A 26,958-nucleotide genomic window follows, 5' to 3' on the forward strand; every position below is an offset into this window, starting at 1 on the left:
GTCAAGTCTGTAAATCCTTGCTTCCAATTACTTGGCCACACATGGGAGTGAGTTGGGAGACTTCAAGCAATTCATTTTCTTTCTACTGATTCAGAGTTGCTGGATCTGTAGTCCTGGAATATGTTCCCAGTTGATTCTTATATGTCCAACCAGAAGCAGTCTTTGGACTCGTTTTTGGGAACCAGTTCTCTATAAATGATGCCCATTCAGTGGATCAGAATTCATTTCTGTCACCTCTAATGTTGGGCAAGCTGCTTAATCACATGAACCCTCTATTTTCTCTTCTGTAAAACGGGAAAAACAATAGTCCCCACCTTGTAGAGTTGACATGGGATTACAATATTCCAGGTAAGTGTTTAGCACAATGTCTGGCACATAAGTGCTCAACAAATATTAATTTATCATTAATAAATTACTTATTATTATTTGTCATTGATGTAATTGATCTCTGTAAGTGGGCTCTTGGTAATAGGATTGGGAACAGAATCTAACTTCTAGCAGACTATCAACAAAAATACATGAAAGAAAGGAACAAATTCAAAGTTTATTAAGCATTGAGAATAACAGACAGATAAGGGTTTGGACTTAACAGCATAAACACCACCCATATCACGATGTACAATTAAACTGACCTCATGTGAACTTGTACCTGTTTAACAGATGCAACCTTTGTGGTGTTGCCAAAAGGATAATGGTTATGGTGGTCATGTTCGGGAAGGTTCTCCAAAATTAAAGATGTTATGATTTGACTTAAATATCCACACACGTGTGCACACACACACACACACACACTCCTCTACATACACTTGGCCCTCTGCACAACGTACTGACTTAATTGTCAAGTCTAATCCAATTGAGATCTAGGATAAGGCTTTGCTCATTTTTAAAATGACATTATTGATTGTAGAGAAAACCAGGAGGAGACCTTGGCCTCCCCAGTGGGGCCCAGGAGCCCTCAGCAGGGAGCTGCACCCTGAGAGCAGAAGCTGTTTAGCACACTGTCCCCCATCACCTGCAGCTTGCCGACCCCGGGTTAAATCCCAGCGTCCGCGCTCCACACAGGCAAACAGGCCAAGCCAGCCTGGCTTGGGACAGCTCTGATGAACTCTGACAAAGTCTGAATTTTCTTAAAAGGAACACCAGGGGGAAATTAGATAAACTACCGGAAAAAAAGCAAGTATACCTCTGCATGTTGTTTTCCTCAGGGGTGGCTGGAGAAGAGGGGGCTGCACTTAAAATTCTTTTAGGCTCAAGACCTTCTAAATGCACATTTAGAATTATTGTGTGTTCCCTCACAAAACCGGCGAGTCAGAAGGAACCCCTGGGTTCTCTAGCACAGCATCCTACCCACCCGAAGCCACATCCCATCTGCACGCTCCTGGAACAAATGGTCCTTCTGCTTCAAGGGATGACTTCCCCCAGGCCTGTCATACTGGAAGATGAAAGGCCTGGCACAGTCTTGCCCACTGAGTGTTTTGAATGGTCAGAAGGTGGCCCCTTTCTCAAAAGGAGGACGTGATCTCTCCCAGCCCTCCTATTCCCTACCTGCAGCCTCAAATTGCATGAGGCAGGACACGCTCATCAGGTTTTGCCCTTCTCTGCAAGTCTAAGTCCACAGAAATGACACCGCGACCCTGTCAGGAAAGCAGGCCGCTCATTCCAAATTGTGTCTAAATGATGTTGGCACGATAGGATTTGGATTCATTTTTAATGGCCAAGTAATTAATCTCCGAAAGATGCTTCTGATGAAAAGGTGGAAAATGACAACAGGACTCTTTTAATAGCTGTGGTCTGCAGAACTCATCTGACCCTGCTTGATCTGAGTCCTTCCAAATCAGGCCACGGCTTCCTACGCCATCGAGCAGAACTGCCTTGTTTACTAGTTAACCGCCCTCGACAGAAAGCACGTCCAGGAATGAGTGTTCATGTGTGTGTGGGGACAATGACCTACATATAAGGCACGTGTACAGACTCCAAAAGTTTTTAAATTTTAAGACGAGGTAGGTTTCTGAAACCTCTCCTAGCACACCCAAGAGTAAATTTTATTATGATCTTTTTATTTCTTCCACAGAGAAAATGTGTGACCCTCATTTGATACAGACAACCTCATTCCAAGACCAGAGCTCAAATAAATACGGTTTTTTCAGCTACCATCTCATCCTGTGGTGAACCTGGATGGCCAATGGTGCAACACTTCTCCACTTACAGACATTGCTTGTTTCCGTTTCAGTAACTCCTGCTACTCAATACTTCTGCTGCCACTGGTCTCTCTACCTATAAAAAAGCTAACACTGCATCCACCTGCATCTCTTCCTGAATATTGCTTATTCAGTTCTGCTTAATTTGGCCAAAGGTCTTCTTTTCTTAGTTGCATACCTGAACAATGCATTTCGATTCTAATGCTCTCGCATTTCCCACCATAATCTGTAGCTCGGGACAAAATGAATATCTAGTAGAAATAGCCTTCTAGTCAGATTTACGGAAACTATGACACTCGACAGAAGCACTGCTGGTGGATGGACAAGGGGACCACCAGGTCATTCAAAGATTAGATACTCTGGAGGCAGGAGACTAGAAAATCCCACTGATGAAAGGGTGTTTTAATCTAGCACAAAACGTATCTTTGCAATAACAGCGGAATCTCTTGACATTACACAACTTGGTGAAACAAAAGAACAATCACCTTTAAGGTCAAAACATCTACCAAATTATAAACCGTACATGTAACACCGGTATCAACCTTATACTGCATAGGACACACGTGCCCACAGAGGGGAACAGAATTGTTTGGGGTGCTTGCAGTGATATTTCATTCCAGAAACTCGTAACTTTGAAGTGAACATTTTCATGGCAGATGCTTTTCCTAAAAAACACTGTATCAGCCAATAAATATTTGACTAACATCCACTTTGTGCTTCTGGGTGACGTTAACTGACTTCTTTCTGAGACCTAATAGGGAACAGGAAAGCTCTTTATATATTTTAGAGCGGGATTCGTCACACCAAGCTTCGATACTGTCATAAAATTTTAATTTAAAGCAAAAAACATGCTGATGTATCAGTGATAGGCTTAAAATATTAAAGACTTCAAAAACCCCCAAGCGCTTCTTCTCTGTACAACACTGATGAATATATATCTTTGCTATATAATTTTAAAACATGGAATAGTTTTCCTCTTCTTTGCTATATATAATATATGTCTTCCAAAATACATTGTCAGTATTTATATCTGAAAAATACTGTACAAAAAAGAACTTCCTATAATTACTCTGTATAAACATTAAACAATTTAATAATCTCTCCTTTTGGTCTATAGTAAACATTTAAATTGATTGGATTAACCACAGTTTACGACAACACCATCCTCTTCTGAGATACACCAGTGTCTTTTACATTCATTTTTCAAAAGTCCTCTTTATAAGAGCACATACTTTCAAAAAAGCAAACGAAATAAGAAACATAAGCTCCAGAATCATTAATTTATGAAGCATTCGAAAATGACACCACTAGGAAAAAGGGTCTTACAAAACATCAACTTATTAACTTAATTAACTGATTTTTAAAAACAGCAAGGTATAATTCACAAAAATATATATATTACCCAAAAACGGGGAAAACTGAATCTTAAGTAATTGTTTTGAATATCAAGAGGGATATGGAAAAAGGGAACTAGAAAAGTGGGGGTGGGGAGCGGAGAAAACAAAAGCAAACATATCAATGTCAAAAGCTGTTCCAAGATGCAATTTTTTTTTTTTTTTTTTTTTTTTTTTTTGGCTCCTATGCTGATAAATTAATCCCTCGTTCTTAGACCTGGCATTTCCCTCTGCTTCCCTGTCCTGGGGATATTCTGGGCATGCTCAAATGCATTACTGTAATTTTTGTTTTTTAAAAGACAGTGAAATTCTTAGGTAGGGAACATATCCTATGTCCACTAGTAATACTCAGGCAGCATGCTCTAGCGTACAATAGGATTATTGCTTTAGGTACAGACGGTGCAAAAACACACTCTGTGTTCTAGAATAGTACTCTTACTTACCTGGGGTTGGTAGAATTAAAAGGAAACTTAGTAGATAGCAGTAAGTGAATATGGGATCTAATAAATCTAAACAGCACTTGAAATTTGAAGACAATTATCACCAAAACTGAAAATATGAGGAAAGCAACCTATAACTGAAGGGAGAGAGAGAGAGAGAGAGAGAGCTGCAGTGTAGTGCTAAGTGATTTTTGTGCACCTTATTAGCATGGTAACTTGCAGATTAAACAGAAACAAGAGCTCGTAGTCTTGACAACTGAGATCTACTATTTCACCAGGGCCCTGCTTGGTGGAGCCCAGCAGAGGGTCCCGGAAGAGCAGGCAGGAGCCACCAGAGAGCGACGCGGGAAGGGGCAGGAGGGGGGTTGGAGGGAGGGTCAGGAGACCCCAGGAGGCGTCTCCACAGTCCAGTAAAAACACGGCACCTTTCTTTTTCGGAACTGAAAGATGAGGAGAGGGCTACCTTAACATGGCAAGTGCAAAGGCACGCGCGCGCACCGCGGACCACACGGGAGCAGAAGCGCGCACGCACGCACACGCACACCAGAATGTGAGTCAGTTGTGTTTACGCCTCTGGTAAAGTGCTGATGTCAGAAAGGTTGGTTCGGGTGTGGTGCTATCAGGCGGGAAACACACTGTCCATCTATTGGAAAGCCAGCCCGCAAGACTGCCATCCTACAGGGGCCCGTGCCTGGCCTCGTACTTGGCAAGTATGTTCTTGCATTTGCCCAGCTCCTTCCGCAAGTCAGCCACTTCCTGGCGCAGGGCCGAGTTCTCCTTCTCCAGGAAGGACGCCCGGATTGCGATCTGGTTCTCCTTCAGCCGCCTGGCGTCGCGGGAACGCTTGGCTGCCATGTTGTTCTTCCTGCGCCGGGCCCAGTACTTGTCATCCTGCTCATTAGTCACAGGGGGAAAGAAACAAGATGTTAGATTTCAGCCGCGCGGAGGGGCCCAGGGTGGTGCCCAGGAACCAGGAACCCACGCATCTCACCTCACATCTCCTTCCCTGACAGTCCGTTTGAGTCTGAGACCACTGCTCGGGCGCCATGGCTTCCCTCCCGCAGCGTGGACGCACCTGTCACAGAGTGTCCCTCCTTACTCTCTGCCCTGCAGAGGCCACGCCAGGGGCCACACGAAAGCAAGTGGCTCACCTCACACCCTAAACTACATTCAGATCGCTCTGCTTTCTTTGCCGAATGTTTTAAGAACCCTTTTCTTCCATGGGCGCTCATAGGCTTGTTGGTAGAAGTCCATACGATATTGTTGCAAGGCGACTTGGCAGTATCTATCAACTATTTAAATGCACTACCAATGATGAAGCAACTCATCTTCTAGGATCTGCCTCCACCCATCTGCATGCATGTGCACACAGACAGGCACCCCAGGCACAGAATTCTCACTGCGGCATTGTCTCTAATAGAAAGAGATGGGGGAAAACTAATCAGTAGGAGATTTAATAACTACATGACGGTGGAGTCCCACAAAAGGATACTCTGCAGCTGTTACAAATAATGACCCAGCTGAACCAAAAAAGATGTTTATGATCTACCACTATGTGGGTGGAAATGGCAATTTGCTGATGAATATGTATGGCCTCATCCCACTTTGGTTAAAAAATCACAATATTGTATATTCATAGAAAGAGGCCCGGAAGGATTTATACCAAGCTATGAAAAGTGGTGCCTCTAGAAGGGGAATCGGAGGAGGGATGCCAAGGAGAGAAGTAGGATCTTTCACCTTTTCTTTCTGATGTATCCCTTGGTAATCAAAAACAGGAAGAAAAAAAAAAAAAAAAACCCTCCGCCTGCCACCGATCAGTATGCTCATATTTGGTGGCTAGCATTTAAATGATTTACTCTAATTTCCTGTTTAACTGTTCTCTAGGCCTTAATTCACCTGGGTACTATTTAAATGTGGTCAGTGTGAAAGCAAGGTGTCCTCTCCCCCTCATCTTGCCCCTCCCCTAAAGAAGGGAAAACCTTCCTAGGAAGACTAAGAAATGTGAATCTTCTTTTAGGTCTTACCAATTCATTTATGGAGCCACCTGGTGTGTTTTGCAAACCCCTCTTTCCAGCCACTTGCAACAGCAAATCCCTCCATCCTAGCAAGACTAATACTTGCAGGTACCTGTCACCCAGAATAAGTGAGTTGAGGCCAGTTCTTTCCCTCCCCCAGGATTACAAGGGGCAGCTGGCATTGGAGAAAGTCACATGGCTTGGGACCATGGCTGCAAGGAAGGCCCAAGGTCAGTGGTGTATGCCCATACCTGTCCATTACCCTTGGCAAACATCTGCCCTGCACAAAGAACGTGTGAGACAGAATGCCCGTGCAGGCCCCTTGTGTCAGCCACTCACAACCTGGTAATGTTATTTGTAAAGCACGCCTAGCTTTCTACATGTTTCATAATAGTATCTACCAAAGTGAAAAAAGATCTTCATAAGAGCTGGTACCAGCATCCTTCTTTCAGAGAAGAAGGCTGTCCTTTGAAGAATCCCTGGATAAGTCAGCTCGGGGCAGGTGTGCCGTGGCCATTGGTGGGATTTGTCGTTTATGCTTGGGAAAGGGGACAAGGGGCTGAAGGAAGGGGGGAGAGGCCTGACCAGCTGGTTGGGGCGAGCAGGGAGGAGCTCGCCCCAGGACTTCACAGGAGGTAGGAAGACCTGAAGGCATATTAACAACAGTGAAGGCTCCAGTTCTGATGGCAGCTGTTCAGTTACTTGGATAGAAGCCCCAATTCCACCACCCTTGGTAGTCTCAGTGAATCCACCACATTCAATGTTCCTTGGGCATATGGTTTCCAAGATCATGCAAAAGAGGGGCTAACTCAGGATGTATCAGTACCCAACATAGAGGAACAGGAGCACAGAGGTGAAGGAGTGCATAAGAATAAGCCCCTGGGAAATGGCAGAAGCTGGGTGAGTGGAGGGAAGGGAAGGGAAGGGGTGTACTGCCATAGGCCACGGACTTGGTGGCATATGACAGGGTATTATGGGCCAGGGGGTCACCAGCTGACCTCAGGGGAACAACCAACATTTCTGTCTCTCAGAGCTCTTCTCACTTGTAAGGTGCTTTCATTTCCCAGCCTCACCCGTCCACACATGCAGGCGAGCCAGGAAAGCTATCGAGTGGGGACCATCTCAGGTGAGAGGGGAGCTAACAAGAGGAGAGGAGTGGAGCAGAGGATGCAGAAGGCAGGAATGAATGATGGAAGGAGGGGGACCAGAAAAACCAGCTTGCCTCCCTTTGTTACCAGGGCATGGTTGGGGGAGGGGGAAGCAGGATATTGAGTGCCGCTGACAACTTTGGCACCACATTCCTGTCCTCTTCTCTATTCCCAGGTGCAGGTGCCATCTGGCTAGCCGGTTGCCCCCACCCAGCAAGGGCCCACCCAGTCCTGCCCCCATCGTCTTTCGGAAGGAAGGTCTCGTGTTTGACAGCGCTTTCCCCAGTCAGCCCCCTCCTGAAAACCAGCGATCCCTTTCTCTTGCCAGACTCGAAGTTCCTTGAGAGTAGGAACACTAACAGTTCTGATTCACCTTGGTGTATCCCCGGGGCTTGGAACATACAAGCCTTTGAGATATCTCAGTCAAGTGAATGAATGGACAGTCAAAAGTATTGAGACATCAAGGTGATTAAACCGATTCTCAGCTGGGAATCCTGGTACTGCTTAATTCTCCTGGGGCACGTTAACCCAAAGGAACGGCTCAATAGAGGGGTTCGGGCAGCTGTGGGGAAGACCATTTATTGGCGGGGCTCTTTCACTCGTTTGGTTTGCTCGTCCAATGCTGGGGGCCACAAATATGTCACCCACCCCTAGCTCAGCCCTCTCTACTGGAAGGAAAAATATGTTACAGCTCTGCTTCTTGTTTCACATAAGATCATGGCCTGTGGCCTGAGGCTTCACTCACAACTGAAGAAATCCAAAGACACTTGGCAGGAGAATGTTCCTGCCAGCTACCCACCTGCCATGGGAAAAGGTCAGGCATGGCCATGACAGCAGTACTATGCATAATTCCAACACATACTGTTTTCACAGGGCCTCTTTGTTGCCAAGGTTACCTGGGTTATTGAGCTTGCTCTTTGCTTTGAACTTGTAAATCTGGAGACCTGAAGGTTTGGCTGGAAGTTTTATCTACTGCTTAGCATCATCCTTCTGAACTACCCTCTGTTCAAAAGGAAATCCATGCTGCATGGCTCCCCAGTTTAGCTGAAGAGGTGAGCTCGAAAATACACACAGGATTGGGTGGCTAAGATGAGGAAAAGCATCCAGGTGAAAGAAGATTCTCAATTTCCCAGGACCCCATGGCCCCTTCTTATCCTATCTTAGTCTTGACCATCAGTTCCCTGACTTGTTTAGATTTTTTTTTTTAAGTTTTATTTATTTAAGTAATCTCTACACCCAATGTGGGGCTCAAACTCATGACCCTGAGATCAAGAGTTGCACGCTCTTCCAACTGAGCCAGCCAGGCGCCCCTTGTTTAATTTTGTGGAGTGTTTACTATGAACTTTACTCTTTTGATTCTTAGGGTGACAGCCACTGGTTTGTCACCCAAGAGACCCTGCTGTAGCCCTTGTCAAGGCCAACATGCTGCAGTGACCTTTCTGGAAACTAGAAGACTTCCACTAACTAGCAGTGTTCACCTCACTTAACCCTTCTATTTCTCCATTTCTTCGACTGCAAAACAGCAACTTTGGTCTAACGAACCTCTAAGGTCCCTTTCAGCCGACATCTGATGAGTCTGCTACACTCAAGGTAATCTCAAGTATGTAGTCAACAGAAATGATTTCAATCTGCAGGGTACCTTTTCCTCCAGTGCTCTTTCTAGATGGCAAAAATAGGTAAGAGGTCAAAATTGGTTCCAGGACAACATTCCAAACTCCCGTGTTCCCAGCTGACAAGTGACTTTCCATCTGTACCACAGTTAGTTTTCAGAAATGGGGGTCAGAAGTTAGAAAAAGGCTAATTATGCCTGGTGTCAACGCCTCCAACATATACAATCAAATCTCTATTGTCCCTATGATTGGAAGGAAGCATAAACACAAGAAATTCTAAGCCATGGCTAATTAAAATTGTTCTATTTTGGGATTAGTGGACATGGCAAAATTTTGGAAAGAATTCTCATTAAATATCATTAAATGTGTCAGATTAATTTTGATTCTAATTGTATCAGACCTCATAAGGTAAATCTATTTTCCTTTATAAATCATGTGTCCCCTCAACACAGCTGAAAAGAAACAACTTGGAATGAGCCTTTTGTTGAGATATTCAAGTGACCGTTATTTAAGATACAGAGTAAACACTGCATATCAACAACATCAGGGAACCCACCAGCTTCCTTGAGAATATCCCACCCAGGTCCTCTGAGGGTGGCAACATGGAGAGAGGTCTTAGCTCTAGCTGTTGGGCTAGAGGGAAAAGGCAGCATTGGTTATCAACAAGTTCCCCGAGGGAAGGTAAGCCTTGGAGAACTATTGGCCCAGATGTCCTCTGCAGATAATTTCCTTTCTCTTTCCAACCCTGAAAGATTTTGGGTTTGGGTTGATTTTATGGGGCTTTCAGAGCGTTCCCTGCAGATAGCAGCAGGTTTGTTTCCTTCATGGGTTGTAAATCACGCCAACATTTTTACTGCTTCTTCTTTCTGTGCTATATCAAGACATGAAAGGCATATTTCAGAAGATACCCAGGGAGAAAGCAACTTGCCCACAGTCACATGCCAAGAAACGGGATCAGAAATCACAAGTCTGTGGTTCACTAGCTTGTGTGATCTTCCTAGAGGTCACCCTTTTAATCTGCCTCTTGATCCCACCCTCTGTTTGCCCAAAGCCTGATGACCAGTTCCAATTTACCTTCAGATCATCAGGGATGAAGACTTTACGCGCTTTCTTAATCATGGGCTGTGGCTTCAGTTCTTCCTCAGAGAACTTGCGTTTGCGAGGGTCAAACATTTCCTGGCCAGGGATGCTGGAGAGGGCAAGATCTGCCGGGTCTGGCTCATAACCCACAGGGACCTGGATGGTGTCAGGATCAATGGGACTCGGTGTATTGCGGTTTGCTGGCAACAGCTGACCTGGAACAAGGCAGGAGCTTTAATTCAGGAACACTACCAGCGCCCCAGACAACTCCCTGATGATACTTCGGGATAAGTGGCAAAAGTCTTCAACTTACTTACATATGACTAACACTGTTTATTTTATTCATCCTCACTATGTTACTGAGAACACAGCAGGTTGAGTATGCCTTTACTCATGTCAGATCAGGCAAAAACAAAGACCCACACACGTCTGCAAACTATATTTTAAAAATATGGGGCGCCTGGGTGGTTCAGTCAGTTAAGTGTCCGACTTGAGCTCAGGCCATGATCTCACAGTTCCTGAGTTCTAGATGCACACCAGGCTCTCTGCTGTCAGCTCGGAGCCTGCTTCGGATCCTCTGTCCCCCTCTCTCTCCTGCTTCGGATCCTCTGTCCCCCTCTCTCTGCCTCTACCCCACTCTCTCAAAAATAAACATTTAAAAAATTTTTCATGCATTCATTCTTTCCAATAACACATTCGTGGAGCACGAGCTATGTGCCAGGTACTCTGACTTTTACCTTTCTCGTGTTTTCCAGGCAAGTCAAGGAATCAGACCCATCACTAGTCAGTTAGGATATAGTGAAGGTGCTGAGACAGAAGTAAACATCACGTGCTTCCAGAGTGTGGGGGACAGTATATAACACAAAGGAGGTTAGGGACAATTCCTAGAGGTGACACTTGGTGTAACTGCATCTTGAGACAAAGAGTAATTAGCAAAGAAAGGTAATCTAGGGACAAATACAAGCCAGAGGGCTGCCTTTTTGAGGGGCACAGGTGGTCTTGGGTAGCTGTAGCCCTGACTCAGAGCACAAGATGAAGTGGAGAGAGACATAAATGCAAGAGATATGGTCAGGAGGGTGGGCAGTGGGGATGTTATCAAAGGCCCTGAATGTCACTGAAGGATTCTGAGCTCCAAAGTGACAAGCAGAGCTGAAATCTGCAAAGAAGATTCAGGCAGCGTGAGGAATGGACCAAAGGATAGACGGCTGGAGAGGGGAGCTCGGCTTCCAGGATGCTGTGAGGACCCACGTGTGCATCTGTGTTGACAGTGGAGACAGTGGGAAGAGGGTAGGTTCAAGAAGCATTTCACAAATCAGAAAAGATGCAACAGAGGGGACCTGACTTCCACTTGAGGGTTCTGCAACCACTGAAACGCACAAATGTCCCCAGAACAACAGGCTTACTGTGCTTTGGAATGTGTCTTACTGGTGAAAGTGAACTTAATGACAGACTGCGATGTTTACGTGGGCAGCTCTGAATCTTCACTTCTAATTTCATCTGAATTTTACAATTGCCCCTTTCACACCCAGAGAATAAAGGAGAGGATACTGCCCGGCTGTATTTGGCACACCGCCCCCCCGCCCCTCCTTCCTCACTGCCAATGGTTGGACAACGTGTGAAATCTCCTTTAGGCTTCATTAAAACCCACCCCAGGTTGAAGCACGAAGCCATGGGCTCCCATTCTAGCTGAACTATTAAGCCATGCTCATCTGTTTTCTGGAAAGGCCTGGTGGGGAGCCTGCAAAATGAATGTTCTGGGTGACCTTTTAGGTCCTCACTCTGCCTGGAGCTCTCTTTGTATCCTGCTTGCCAAAGAGGAAGAGATGGGCCCCCGAGGCATTGGCGGAGGACAGAGATGTCTCATTAGCCAGCCTGCCGCTCAGCTACAGCTTCTAGAGACTGCTGAGTTCGGTATTGGATGGTGTCAAGCTAGATTTGATCTTGTGCCTCTTGACATCGCCTCAGAAAATGAGCCATATCTGAGTCAAATGGGGATTTTATTTTCCCTTTAGAAATTCTCTTTGAACCAGATAACAAAGCTACCCCAATGCCCTATCACTACCAGCACCACTGCACCAGCATCTCCCCCACAACACACACACACACACACGCACACACATGCACGCACACACACATACGCACACTCATAGGTGTGTACACCCTCTCCTACCCTCTGGAAGCATCTCGTGATTAGTATTTCCCAAACCTAATTGCTGCAAGTTTTTACGTTCTTCTTGAGGACTTTGGAATTCTGTTAATTATTCTATATTGCAATGTTCTCCTTTATTGCTTCATAAATGTTAAGCTTTACATGCACGTGTGCGAGCGCGTGCGCGCGCACACACACACACACACACACACACACACCTCTCCTCTACCGGACAACGTGGTCTTTCATGTTTTATCTACTTTATCCCCACCCCTCCTGACCATGGTACCTACTTCAGAGCTTGGCTTCTACCAAGCGTATTCCTCATGTAACGGTGGCCCACTGGGACACTGGGCTCTGAAATTCATTCGTGGACATTCTAACAACAACACAGGCCGAACCTTAGTTGGGCATTCTTTCTCCCCAGCCCTTTCTGCAATGGAAGTAGGTCATGCCTCCCTGCAGAATGCAGAAAACCTACTGGACAGTAGATGAGCTCAACGGCTTCCCTAGCATCAAACAGCACATGGCAATGGACCCGAGTGAACCTGAGAAACACATCCAAATCCTCTTTCTCCCCAGAGACACCCTTGTGTTTACCTACACTTTCTACTGAGTCAACTCTGCTGGACTCATTTTTCCCCCTTTCATTCCAAAATGTCAACAGTTGGGTAATGGAAAGGAGGACCTTTATTATTTTGTCCTATCTTTGCAGATTTTCAAATGTTTTACATAAGAATTTTCAACCTAAGAATGTATCATTCCATACGTTTTTTAAATTACCAAGGATGTTCACTGTAAAACTATAACAAATGCACAAGTGTGTCAAGAAGTGCTCCTCTCCCCTGCCTCCAGTCCATCTTGCTATTTTTCCCAGAGGTGACTACCCTTAACTGCTTGGTGAAAACCTTAGTTTTTACACATACAATTTAACTCAGTAGGATGATACTACCCACATATCTTAAGTTACTTTTTCAACATACCATACACAATTTCACATGTTCTTTTTAATTATTTACTTACTTAAGTTTATTTACTTTGAGAGAGAGAGTGAATGCATGAGTAGGAGAGGGGCAGAAAGAGAGGAAGAGGGGGAGAGAGAATCCCAAGCAGGCTCTGCACTGATAGTGTGGAGCCTGGCACAGGGCTTGAACCCGCAAACCGAGATCATGACCTGAGCTGAAGTTGGACGTGAACCGACTAAGCCACCCAGGCGCCCCTACTTTGTTCTTTTTAAAGGGTTTATAGTCTACCTACTCATTCCCAACTGATGGATTTTTAGGTGTGTATTTTTGTAGAAGAGATTTCTAGAAGTGGGACTGCTCATCCAAAGGGATGTACATTTTATATTTATAAATGTGCTGCTAAACTGTCATTATCTATTTACACTTGTACCAACATTTATGAGTGCATTTCCACACAATTAAATACCAATTGTTAAAATGCTGTCAATTTGAGGGACACAAATATCACTGTTGTTCTAATTTCCATTGCCATCATTACTAGTGAGACTGAACATCTTACATATTTATTATTTATTTCTTCTGCTATACACCACCTCTTCCTTCCTGTCATTTTCCCCCTATGAAATGGATTTTGTTGCTTACTCATTTATAAGGACTCTTTATAGACGGGATGTCATCCTTTCATCTGACTTATCTATAGAAAATAGTTTCTCCATGACTACTGTTTTCTAACTTTGCATATGGAGTTTTTCACTACTGACAAGATCTTACATGGTAATGTAGTAGTATTTTTTTTTAGTTTGTTTATTTTTGAGAGAGACAGAGACATAGTGAGTGGGGGAGGGAACAAAAGAGGGCGGGGGGGGGGAGAGAGAATCCCAAGCAGGCTCCACCACTAGCACAGAGCCTGATGTGGGGCTCAAACTCATGAAACCATGAGATCATGACCTGAGCCGAAACCGAGAATCAGATGCCTAACGATCTGAGCCACCCAGGCATCCCTATAATGTAGTAATATCTTGAAATCTTCTCATTTATGGCTTCTTACTTCCATACCCACCCCCAAGTTATATTATATATGCATACATATCTACCTATCTATCTCTGTGTTATTTATTTTTTTAAGTTTATTTATTCTGAAAAAGAGAGTGCACATGAGTGGGGGAGGGGCAGGGAGAGAGGGAGAAAGAGAGAATCCCAAGCAGGCTCTGCACTGTCAGTGTATAGCCCATCATGGGGCTCAAATTCATGAAACATGAGGTCATGACCTAAGCCAAAACCAAGAGCTTAACCGATTGAGCCACCCAGGCACCCCAACATGCATATGTATTTGTAGATGTATATTACTCTGTATTTTTCTTTAATATAACTATAATGGATTTATGTTTTCAGAATTGTGAGTCACCTGGAATTTAATTTTGTATACAGTATAAGCAGGGGGTTTACTTAATGTTTTCCAAATGTCTTAATATAATGATATCAGTAAAGCTGGATATTTGATAAGTCAAGTTTTACACCCCTTATTGTTCTCTTTAGAAAATTTTCTTTGGATGGGCATTGAGGAGGGCCCTTGTTGGGATGAGCACTGGATGTTGTATGTAAGCAACGAATCATGGGAATCTACCCCCAAAACCAAAAGCACACTGTATACACTGTATGTTAGCTAACTTACATATATATACAAATATTTTTTTTCTTTTATATATATATATATAAAAGAAAATTTTCTTTGGTATTCTTACAGTCTTCAGGATGAATTCTAGAATCCACCTATTAAGTTATTATTTAGAGATTTTGAATGAAAACTACATGAAAGCTATGAGTTCAGCTGGGGACAAGTGAGGTCTTTAAAATATTTACTATACAGTCTTACAGTCTTTACAGTCTTACAGTCTTACAGTCTGGTATTCTTACAGTCTTAACAGTCTTTCAGTCTTACAGTTTGGTATTCTTACAGTCTTCAGGATGAATTCTAGAATCCACCTATTAAGTTATATTTAGAGATTTTGAATGAAAACTACATGAAAGCTATGAGTTCAGCCGGGACAAGTGAGGTCTTTAAAATATTTACTATACCCCTAGCGTAACTTTCCTTTTTTTTTTTTTTTTTCTTTTTTTGGTCTTTTTCTTATATCTAGCAGTTAAGGCTTATAGCATTCTTCATTTTAACTATTCACATTTATTGCTAGGTACATCCCTTAAATGTTTTATAGTAGTTGTTCCTAGTGTAAATTTTCACTTACCTCCTAATTGGTTATTGCTGGCATCTAGGAAGCTACTGGTTTTAAAATGCTGGGTTTTATATCCAGCCACTTTACTCTCTTATTAGTCCTAATTGCTCTAGCATTGCCAGCTTACTTTTCTAAGAGAAAACTAATATAATCTTCTGCCTCTAGGGAAGTTGTTGCTTCCTCTCAATGTTTATAATTCCTACTTTTTATAAAACCTCACTGCATCAGTTAGGCTCTGCAAGACAAGGAGGAGTAAGACAAGTAAATACCGGAGATTCCTGCCTGTCCTAGACTTTAATGGAAAAAGTTTTTAGGACGTCCTCTGAAGTATTAAAGCATGAAGGCCTGTTCCTGCATCCGGATAGCTGCAGCATGACAAACTAAGGCAGTCCCAACATATTATATTGAGAGTTTCTTTTTTTCCTTTTTTAAATCAGGAATGGTGCATGAAATTTCCTCAAAGGCCTTTTTAGAATCTGTTGCGATGATTGTGTGGTTTTCTCCTGTATTTATTAAGTCTGAGCTTGATATTTCTCCAAGGCTTTCTTTGAAAGGTCTATGGGGGACGAGATCAACCCCACGACATAGACTCTGCAGTTTTCTGGTACACTGTTTTCTTCTTTCTAAAAACATCTTGATGAAAGTCACTTCCAAAAGGGCCAGGGAGGATTTCTGGAGGAAAGGATGGAACAAAAGGGCTCAAATCTGGAATAAGATTAGAAATCACCTTCAAACCCAGAACTGGCCTCCACTTCTGTCACAGATTAGGCATGACTAAACCTCCAACTAGTGTAACTGAAGGTCAGCCATTTCTTATTCTTCTATACTTTCACAAGAATTTAGCATCTCGTGTTCAATTGGCCGATTGGCTAGAAGTCAGCAATGAATGGGAACAGCAGTGATCTGTGTCCTTATCTCTTCTCAAGTCAACAGTTTGTTTAATTGATGGCTGCCTCAAAGTAGTCGGTTATAGCTGTATTTGCTATTTCGTCCCCAAGGCTAATTGCAACACCTCCAATCTTTCTGTTGTGCTTCTTGTTAAGTAAATAAAACCTTACATCTGCAGCAGTAATGGCAGGACAAATAGTACTCCAGTGTTTATCACTGACAAGCATTATTCTCTATAAAGGAAGGCTGAGAAAAGAGAAAGTAATCTGGTTTTGGCCAAAGTGTTCTCTATTAGCACTGATGGGTGAACTTCCTTGTGATTTAAAGTTTGGTCCCACATCTCGATCCAGAATCTTTCTCTCCTCCCCATAACCAGTTTGTGGTCTGTTTGCTTGTCATCACCTCCTGGACCCTGGGTGGTCCTAATTTGAATCAGCACCATTTACCCTCTCTGCACCCACGGTTTTCAGAAGAAAACTGCCATGGGGGGCACAGCCTATTTCACTACAAAACACATCTGCTTCTGAGAATTTCTTAGAGTACAGGGAGCCAATTAACTTAGAAGACTGTAGTAACACTAGAGGGTCCCTAAAGAGTGCTCACAATATGTATAGAGATTAAATAAAACTCTCACAAGTACATCCTAAGGATATGGGCTTCCTGGACATGGAGGCCAATTAGCTGGGCTCTGTTCCGATGGCAGGAACGTATTCTCTTGTTCATCAAGCAGTCTGCAAAAGCAGCTACGTGCTAATGGATAAAGGTCTCACCCTTCCCTCTACCCATGTTCCATTCCATGTGACTTTGCAGTTCCAGGCAGAGTCTATCTCCTTACCCCTTGAATCTGGGCTGGCCTTGGGACTTGTACTGCCCAACACAGTGTGGCAGATGTGGCAGTGTCAGTTCCAAGGCTGGACCTAAAGAGGCTTTGCATGCTCCTACCTCTTCTCTCCAGCACTTGGCACAAACATGCTCAGTCCAGCCTCCTAGGGAGTGAAGGGCACATGGCCAGGCTAGGTCAGCTCCCTCGAGGTGTGAGTCCAGCCCTGATCAGCAGAGCCATCTGACCAACCCATAGCATTTCCAAGTAGGTAAACAATAAACCTTCATGTGTGCATGCTACTGGGTATCTGCAACTACCTGGTAAATACAATCAGGAGAACAGAAGACTGATCTGCAGAGCTGGGCTACTGCATACAGGGAGATGCTTATACAATAGCGTAAATAGCACAGCAGGGTTTTTCAATGTATGGGGTAGTGGCTAAACTGTGAAGTGAGTCAGACTTGGGTTTCAATTCTGATTCTGCCATCAGTATGGTATCAACTTGGGTGTTTGTGAATAAAGGACCAGAAAGAAATACCCCCTCCCCCATTTCCTAATAAGGTCTGCTTTAAGGAACAGAACTATTGGGGGGTGCCTGGGTGGCTCAGTCAGTTAAGTGTCTGACCTCGGCTCAGGTCATGATCTCACGGTTTGTGGGTTCGAGCCCCGCATCGGGCTCTGTGCTGACAGCTCAACCTAGAGCCTGCTTTGGATTCTGTGTCTCCCTCTCTCTCTGCCCCTCCCCCACTCACATGCTTTCTCTCTCTCAAAAGTAAATAAACATCAGAAAAAAAAAAAAGGGAACAGAACTATTGGTGTCTCCCCTTCCCCCGCTCTGGCTTTTTAAAAATTTCCCTCTCTGAGTTTCTTCATCTGCAAATGAAGATTACTATGCCAGCCTCATGGGGTTGTGTGAACAATGAATGAGATAATATGTGTATAAATAAAGTGCTTAACACAATGCATAGTACCTGGAAAGTACTCAATAAATGATCTATATATAAATACAATTACAAAGTAGATGCTGTAATCACAGATGGTTAAAAAACATGGAACAGGCTGTGCCCCCTTGTCCAAGCCAGCCCAGTCTCCCCGGAACCACTGCCACATCCCCCTAGCTGCTCCTTTTCCTTCCATTCGTGTCTCCACAATGCACTCTCCACGCAGCTACCAGAAGGTATTCTAAAAATGCAGACCTATGCAGGGCACTCCCCCATACCAAAACCCTCCCAAGGCTTTCCATTGCCACATATGATAACATTCAAGACTCCCCCTCACTCAATATGCTTAGCCATGCTGGCCTTCTTTCTACTCACAGAGCCCAAGTAGGACCCACCCGGGCCTTTGTACTTAGCGTTCTCTCCCCCTAAACCGTTCCTCCCCTGCTCTCTGCCTGCCTGTCCTTTTGCGTCATTTAGACACCAGCTCTCTGCATCTCCTCTGTCCTCTGACTTCCCCCCCCCCCAGCACTCGGCCTTTCCAACCACCCATCCCATCACCTTTACAATATCTATCTCGCCCAAAACTGTCTTTTCTACTTCCTTGACATTTGGTGACCACCCCCCTCCACCTGTACAGAAGCTCCACAGGATGGAGACCTTGTCTTATTTGCTGCCCTGTCCCCAGATTCTACAGGCGGCCTGCATCCGGGTGGCACACAGAGCACACTCTGGAGTAACCAGAAATAAAGACTCCTAGATCCTAACAAGGACTATTTGGGGACACAGGGGCTATTTTTTTTCTTTTTATTATATTTTTGCAGGCTGTCTATAGTGAGCACCTTTCACTTTCAAGGTCAGAAACTAAAACCTTATTTTTTAAAGAATGGACTTTGCTACACTTCATACATAATATTTTCAGGAGCCCATGTTAGATGTGGTTGAGAGAAGACCATTTGAGTCCCTAGAAAGGAAGAAGAGAAGGAAGAGGAGAAAGAACAGACCAAAGAGGGAGAAGAGAATGGGACAAAGGGAGAACAGGAAGGGGGAGAACAAGGAATTAACAAACTAAAGCAGGAATACAAGGATGAATGAAAGAAAAAAATGGAAGAAGCGGGGAAGGAAGGAAAGGAAGAAGGGAGGGAACATGAAAGGACAGAAAGGCATAAAAAAAGAAAGGAAGAAAGAAAGAGAGTGAGAAAGAAAAGATTTAGCTGAGGACTGAAATGGGAAATGTCCTTCTAGACCCCAGCTCCTGGGAATCCATCATGACCCTAACACTCTTCAAGCGTCCTGAGCCTTATACAGCAGATACACTGACGTTAAGGCAAAAACGAATCTCACACACACACCCACCCACCCTTGTGTCAGATTCAGACAAGGTTCCAGTAAGTGCCGTCCATGACTGCTGAACAGATGCACCAAAAGGCACGCTACAAAGATGGCTTTGATATAAGTAGCTCTTTTCCTGCAACGCCCTGAGCACAGTAACAGACTGTCAACAGAAATATGGGACCATCAGTGAGCATCTCCTGGAGTCCGTGGGCTGGTAGCCGGGCCTGCCCCACCCACGGGTAAGCAATGTCAGCAATACTGCTGATGACTGGGTGGGGCCCTTACTCTCCACCAGGCCCCTCTGATGGGTGGCCTCATTTAATCCTTACAATGGCTGCATGAATGTGGAATTATTAGTATCCCCATTTTCCTGACGTGGAAATAAAGGGATGGAAACAGTTTAAGACAAGCTCGGCGGTGCTAAATAATTTGCCAAAGGTTGCCCAACTATCAGATGAAACAGGGACTCATCTTCTGATTTTTCTGACTCTGAAACCCAGGTTTTTAACTGTGTAAATGCCCCAGAAGTGGGGGCCAGAGAGCCTAACCCTGGGCCAGTGGAAAGCAAGGGACTTTGCGCTTCCGGAGTGAGAGTCCTGCGTCAGGACCCGGGCTTGGAGCCTAATGTGCAACACTGAACTGACCTGTTAGCCTGCCCCACGGGGGCGGATTGTGTCCCACATTTTATGGATGAGGAAATTTTTGGTCAGAGAGGTGAAACCACTTGCATAAAGTCATGCAGCTAAAAAGCTGGGGGGAGGGGCAAAGGTTGGGTAGAGTTCAGACTCCAAGTCCACTTGATCCACAGTGGACCCATGCCCTTTCTACTCTGCTTTCCTCTCAATGGGACAGAAGAGGATAAGAAGGACTCTGAGGGTTCCCTTCTCTCTATTCCGACATGTGCAAGCAAGATGGACCCCCAAAGGGGTGGGAATAGCCTCCTGTCATGGACAAGAGCCCCCAGGAAGTTATGGCCAGCCAACCACTATTTTCCTCTCCCTCCTTCTCTCCCCTCCCTCCCCTCCTCCACTACCTCAGTCCCCCTGAATGGCCAGCCTATGCTAAGGGCACGTCTGCCTTTGACAACACCACTGCTGGCCACGGGGTCAGGGCTACTGTCCACACTATGTCTCGCTCACTGGCATCTTAACGAGCTTCTGGATATCCAGAGACCGTGCCTCACAAGAAGAAGGGCAAGGATTCCTGGAAGGGAGGGTGTGTAACATACTGTTGTGTGGATATGAAGGTTGCCTCGTGGGGGAAGCGTGTTTTACATCTATACCCTTAAATTATCACTATGCCAATTAGTGCCTGGCCTGGGCTTAGGCAAAGAAAGTCAGCTGGAACTCTGTTTCTGAGGCTCAGCTCTGGCCTTCATCCCTCTGCTGTGACCTGTCCTGCGAGTCAGCACGGTTCATCAGAAAGCTCAGACACACTTGGACTCATCATGGCTTTGCCCCTAAATGGCTCTGTGGCCTGCGGCTGTCGCTGCACATGCAATTTCGTTCTCTCCTCTGCTGTGTAGGGCTGGATGGGGTGGGCAGCAGGCCGGAAAGCAAGTCCCCGTGTCCCTCCCTCATGCGCCCCAGTGCCTGCTCTCCTGTAGCTGCAGCCCAGGCGACCGTGTCCCCCCATGTGACCCTAGGGCCAAGACAAGCACTCTGCCCTGAGGTTGTGCAGCAGTACCCGAAATGGCCCTGACTTGACTCGGCAGCTCCTAACTTGGCAGGAGCCGGGACCAGATTAACGAGGCCTCTCATTCCAAGGGTGTTTATCATCATGCCTCTTGCCAACGGTGTCAGCAAGAAAGCTGCCTCCTTGAACTGGCAGGAAGGTGAGGCCAGAGGAGCTCGTAAGTGCAGCCTGTTTCAAGTCAGTCAAGTGGGGGGCAGAAGTTTCAGCTAGTGGTCAGAGCACACATGGGCCTACTGGCCTTCTCGCCATGGCTCCTGAGACAGAGCACCCTCCACCTCCTCTCCTTGGGGCCCGTGGCCTCCCCCCGTCCCTGCCACAGCACCTCAGGGTGCAGAGGAATAAAGCCGGGCTGGAAACGAACTCGGTGTCAAAGACTGAGGCCCAAGTGAGGCACATTTCCGATCGGGCCACACTGGCCCAGGGCGGGTATGTAGGGTCGTGAATGGGTAACAGGAGGCACTGTCTTCTTCCCACACACTCATGCCCCTGCCCCCACTCCACCCCAAAGCTCTGGCGCTACAGCAGGGGAAGATCGGGCCCCCTGGTTTCTTCTGTGGGTGCAGGGAATGCACGGTGGGCTAAAGACCCAGGAACTGGAAGGTTAAATCCCAGCCACCTGCTGGCTAGCTCAAAATCTTTGGATCGCTTTGTGCTCCAGCTATCCCTTCTGGAGGAGGGCAGGCCCTATCCCTCCTGAGGCTGCCATTGTGACCATGGGAGTGGCAGACAATGGCCATCTCAAGTCTCCCTGCAGCTCCACGCACTAGACACTAAGCAACAAGAAACACATGGAGAGGACCAAGTGGACACTGAAGTCCAGTGTGTGCTCACCGTGGGCCCCTCGTCGGACCCCTGCCACGGGCTGCATGGCGGTGGGGAGGGGGGGATGCAGTTAAGATCGACCGCATTCCACAGAGGAGCAGTGACGGGCAGGGGCTCCCGCTCGCACTGACTGTTGCGTCTGGACCTAGTTCGACAGCATGTTGCGTCTCTTGGGCCTCAGTGCACCCTCCCGAGGGCCCTGGGAGGCAGGCAGAGCCAATGGGTATGTTTTCCAATGGAGAAAGCCACTAAGGGATTTACCTGGGTCCCTGTAGGATGGGGCTACTTTCTGATCAAGCAGCGAAACAAGCTCTCGCAACCTGGAGTCTATTTTCAGAGGCTCTTTCCATTTTTAATGACAATGTGCATCACTTGAATCAGCACCACCTAGGTCCCCGGAGTCTCTTTAATTGTCTGAGTTGGTGAAAATGTGCAGGCCTAGTCATTTGAAACCGGCAGTTTCCAAGATGCTGCCATGGCGTGTTATCAAACTGTCTATTCTCCTTTGGGCTATGTTAAATTTTTTGTTTGGATTGAGAGGAGGGAGTGAAACAGGAGGCCAGATAAGTGGCGAGGTTGCTGACGCTCCCGGAGAACCCAGGAGCCCACGGCAAACAAAGGGCCCACACTGTCCCTGAACAACACCCTTCCTCCTCTCCCCAACCCCCAAACCACAGCAAACAAACATAGGAAGAAAAACAGGATTGTTTTAAAGCCTGAGTTTCCGGATGAACACGAATAGGATTCAGGTGTGTCTGTAGTTCTGCAGCTTCTCAAGGAGATTCACAAAAATTCTTTCCTGTGCAAGACTCCAAGCTGAGCACCCAAAAGTAAACATGCTTTTCCAGAGTCTCCTTGCCTTGGCCCTGGGCCAGGGCTCTGTGTGGCTGGCTCCTACCAAAGTTCACAGAGTCCTAGCCTGATCCGGTCGTCACTGCACATTGCCCCCAGTTCTCACTGTCACCTCCACCTCAGGGTGTTTAGGCCAAACCCATTCTCCACACTCCCAGGGATCATCAGCCTCTCGTGCCGGCCAACTGTCCATTTCTCCGTTCTATCAGGATTTGAATATTAACCAAAGGCCTCTCACGTGGGAAGGAGAAGTGAGCCACACATCCGAATCCAAAGACTCCATCAGTTATGGAAACCTTGGGGAGACTCCCGGGGCTTCCCTTTGACCACCCATTAAATAACGGGATGCAAGGTTGGAATGATGGTAAAGGCTCATTCCAGCTCTGGCAATAAATGATCCCTGAAGCTCCAGGGAGGGGTTTTCCTTTGTGGTTTAAGTCCTTGTTTTAGGCCAAGTGCGGGCCCTTCTACTAAGGACTCCGACAATCTCAATACCTTCTGGACTGGTCTCTCTGACACCTGCTATCCTGTCTGCCAATACAGCCACCAGGTTACTCTTTCTAGAACATCTCCAGAATCAACAGTAGCCAATGGCTCCCCACTGCCTCCCACTTCTAAACTCTGAGAGTGAAGGCCCTCCTTATTCAGGCACACTGCCCTCATCTTGTAGTCTCTGCTCAAGACAAGCTGCCTTGCTTCCTGGATATTCTTGCTCACATCCTACCTCTACCTGTCTTGCCACCCATCGGGGTCTAATTCAAACCCTCCTCCTGCTGAATGCCCCAGTGTTGGTAGCAAATTCTAACTGCCCTCGCAGTTAGCATCCATTTCATGTTGCACTAAGCACATGCCAGCCTAGAATTTTTACCAAATTAAGTCAGTCTACAACTTCTAAGCAATTACCTATTCTCAAATTAGATTGGAAATCTTTTGAGAGAAAAGCCTTGCCAATGCCTTGCATAAAAGATGATTAACAAAGGCTTGCTGATTAAAACATTCATTTGTGTAACAAACACTCATTGAACACCTAGTATGAACTAGGCTCTGAGAATTTATAAATAAAACAATCCCTGGGAGCATACGGAGTGACTGTGGAAGCAAGTGAGCAAATAGATGAATACAGGTGCTAAGTGCTCCAAGAGAGAGCTTTACCCTGGGAACCAAGGGTTGGAGTTCAAAGGTTGATCATTAATCCAGATCCCTGCAGAGACTGTAGGGACATCAGGAATAACTTCTCTGAGGGAGGAGGCATCTTGGTGGACTCTTGAAATTGGCCAGGCAAATCAAGAAACAGGGTGGTCAAGGCTGAGGGAGCAGAATATGTGAAGGCATGACGACATGAGAAAATTCATGGCCAGTCAAGGAACTGAATGGTTGGTATAGTTGGAGCTCAGAGGGCAAAGAGAGGGGGAGTAAAAATTGAGACCACAGAATGGCTTCAGATGGTCAGATTTATCCTCAAGGGACTGGAACAATTGATGGCGTACTGCTATAGCAACCAAACGGAGGAGAGATCAGAGGGAAGACTGGAAAGGAGGCCCCCCCACAAAATGGCAGAGGACTAGGTAGGTTCAAGAGCTACTGGCGAGGTGGGTTCACTATGAGCCAACTCGATATGGGGAAAAGAGGAGAGAGCAAGATAAATTTTTAGGTTTCTGGCCGGGACAGCTGGAAAAAGGAGGTGGTTAAAATTCACTGGAAATAGGGACTACGGCGGAGTGAGCACATCCAAAGGAAAGGAGAGTGTCTGGCCATGGGCCCATTGAGTCTGGGGTGCCTATGCATTCCAGATGAAGAAGCTTGAGGACATGATCTCAGCTTTGTACATGAGTCTAGGCTTCAGAAGAGCAATCCTAACAACACCTACAGATTTAATAACCTTGAAATCCCCCACCCCAGGTGAGAACACAGAGCCTGAAGGAAACCAGAGAAAAGGTACTGGGGGAAACCCTGACATTTTAGGGACAGGGAGAAGAACACTCCATGGAAGATACTTTGGAGAGGCCAGAGAGAGAGGAGGTAAGCTAGTTCTTGGACAAGCTGGTGAAATGGGACTGACCAAAAAGATGGTTCTCCTAATTATGTTGTTACTCCCTTATGGGCAGTCACTGTGCCTCCTAATCAAGGAGCTATATTGTTACCTCCATTACACAAATGAGACACAATACAAGGAGACAAATCAAGTAATTTACTCAAGGTCAAGTACTCTGGAAGAGACTACATTCAAATTAGGGCTAGTTCCAAGGCCCTAATGTTCTTTCTACATTTCCACCTGCACCCACACACGCCCACCAGTAAAATTAGTGCCAAAAAGGCTGGTGTCCAACAATTTCCTCCAAGCAATGCTCATCTGGCCCCTACGTGTGGCAGAGATCCGAGGGTTCTTCCATGCGTCTTGGGATGTTAGGTGTCTACTTCCCATTCTCTGTGTGGGTATTTTGTGAGGGGGGCTTGCAAAGGCATCTTAGTATAGCGAGCCTAATAGAGGTATTTCTCTTTGCTGCCCACTGTACCTACTGAGTGAAGTTCCCACAACATCTTTATTATTATTATTATTATTATTATTATTATTATTATTATTCCTGGTCTATCAAGTGTATGTTGCAGGCATGGGCAGTAGAGGTAGGGAGGATAATGGATGAAAATGCCTGGAGAGATCCCCTCTCTAGCCTACAATAAGAGATGTCTGTATGTACCACAGGCTGCGTATATAACATGGAACAGGGACATTTTTCTCTCCTTATTAATGATAATTCTGGAAGGTTACTAAATAAGCGTTGCTAGGCAATACAAACTGCCAAAGGGGAGGGGGGTTATGCTAAGTCAGGGATGTGGATTCTTGGGGGAAAAAGAATCAACTTCAGTCCATGGAGTCAGCTGTTATCTAAAAACAAAAAATGGATGTTGTGCCCCCAGCGTCTCACGGCAGGTGAGGTGAGCAATCCCCTAATACTGCCGGCCCTGGTAGCTGCTGCTGGGCATTTCAGCTTCAGTCTTATCACTGCCGGACTGGCATATACCTTTGTGATGAGGTGTCACAGAAAGAATTACATTATAAATAAGAGACAGCTCGGTCTCAGTCATTTGGGGGGAAGTAAAGAGAAAGCTATGGCGTGAGATATATAGTTTACAGCAATCTGCTGATTTTTACATTCAAATGCAAGCCAAGGCTTGGGGAAAAGGCATACACTCAGGTTTTCTTAAATAAATTCAAGTCCCACAGAGGGAAGAACATGCCAAACAGCCACTGATTCACACAAGTAATAAAAATGGAGGGATTATTAAATCTAGTTCTTACCACCATGTTGGTTGGGGGAGGGAAGAGGGAGACACAGGTAAATTTTCACCCATATTTATCAACCTGCAGTAAGTCTATAGTCCTAAAGTTCCTTAACACACACTACAATAATACCCCAGACCAGGCAGTTTCTTAGAAAAATGTTGTTTCAGAGAAATTGAAAATTTCCACCTTGCACCAAGAGTTTGTAGCCAAGCTAAACCCATCTGGCTCCTGCCTGATGTAGTCTAGGGAGAAATCGGCATGGGACAAAAATCTGCCTTTACATTTCACAGGCAGGAGATCTGGATGCCTCTCGGAAAACAGAAACTAGACACTAAGCCATTGTCAAGCACTTTCTTCTTTAGTTTGTCAAGCCAGTGCCCACTAGGACGGTGCACGAGAATGGAAGTCCCGCCATAGTCTGCAAGTGGACCAAGACTATCCCAGTTACTCTGAAATCCTTCACTGTTCTAACGTCTTGAGAACCCTGCATGCCAATCCGCTCAGATTTCCTAACAGAAAATTCTCTTCACAGAAGGCAGTTCTTGCCTAATCATGGTGATTGAGTTGGTTGACAAGGATACCAACCGTAACGATAAGCCAGGCAAATGACAGGTGGGAGGGGCAGGAGTCAGTTTCCTCCAAAAGGAAAAGACATACATGCTGTTAGATGGAGAAAAATGGTCTTCAGGTTGGTAGGGGCATGAGGGGTGAATGTGTCATGTGGCTTCCCAATGCCACACAGCAAGGGACACGATGTCCCTTTGACAGCAGCTCAGTGGACAGACATACAGAAGAGGATGCTGAGCATGGCCTCAAGGGAAAGGACAGAAAAACTGAAGATGGTGATTTTCTTTTTTCATCAGAAACAGGCTATGAAAGAAGGACAATAACTGGAATAATTCCTCAAGATGGATAATTCTTAAAACAGGTCTCCTGGAGAAGAAATGTCTATTCCATCTCTCTCTCTCTCTCTCTCTCTCTCTCTCTCTCTCTCTTGCAATCTATTGAGGCTAACTAAGCAAGAGAAAGGAGACAATTTAATTCCCAGAGCTGGCAAGCTGTGCACCACCAGCCTGGGGGTTTTTCATACTG

At 45.6% G+C, this 26,958-nt stretch overlaps 1 protein-coding gene across 2 annotated transcripts in view; it reads right to left on the reverse strand.

The window, feature by feature from the left end:
- Positions 1–525: 525 nt before the first annotated feature.
- HLF (HLF transcription factor, PAR bZIP family member) overlaps positions 526–26,958 on the reverse strand; it is a 53,673-nt gene continuing 27,240 nt past the window's right edge. Inside the window, exons 3-4 of one of the 2 annotated variants that reach the window (XM_030296064.1) lie at positions 9,880–10,100; positions 526–4,923 (exon numbers count right to left, since the gene is read on the reverse strand). In XM_030296064.1, coding sequence (XP_030151924.1) covers positions 4,708–4,923; positions 9,880–10,100 — 437 coding nt within the window. In that variant the 3' untranslated portion in view covers positions 526–4,707. Of the gene's footprint in view, positions 4,927–9,879; positions 10,101–26,958 lie in introns of both variants that reach the window. The other variant, XM_030296063.1, reaches the window with a different exon arrangement.

The sequence above is a fragment of the Lynx canadensis genome, chromosome E1 (genome assembly GCF_007474595.2).
Source record: "Lynx canadensis isolate LIC74 chromosome E1, mLynCan4.pri.v2, whole genome shotgun sequence".
In the NCBI taxonomy this organism is placed as follows: domain Eukaryota; kingdom Metazoa; phylum Chordata; class Mammalia; order Carnivora; family Felidae; genus Lynx; species Lynx canadensis.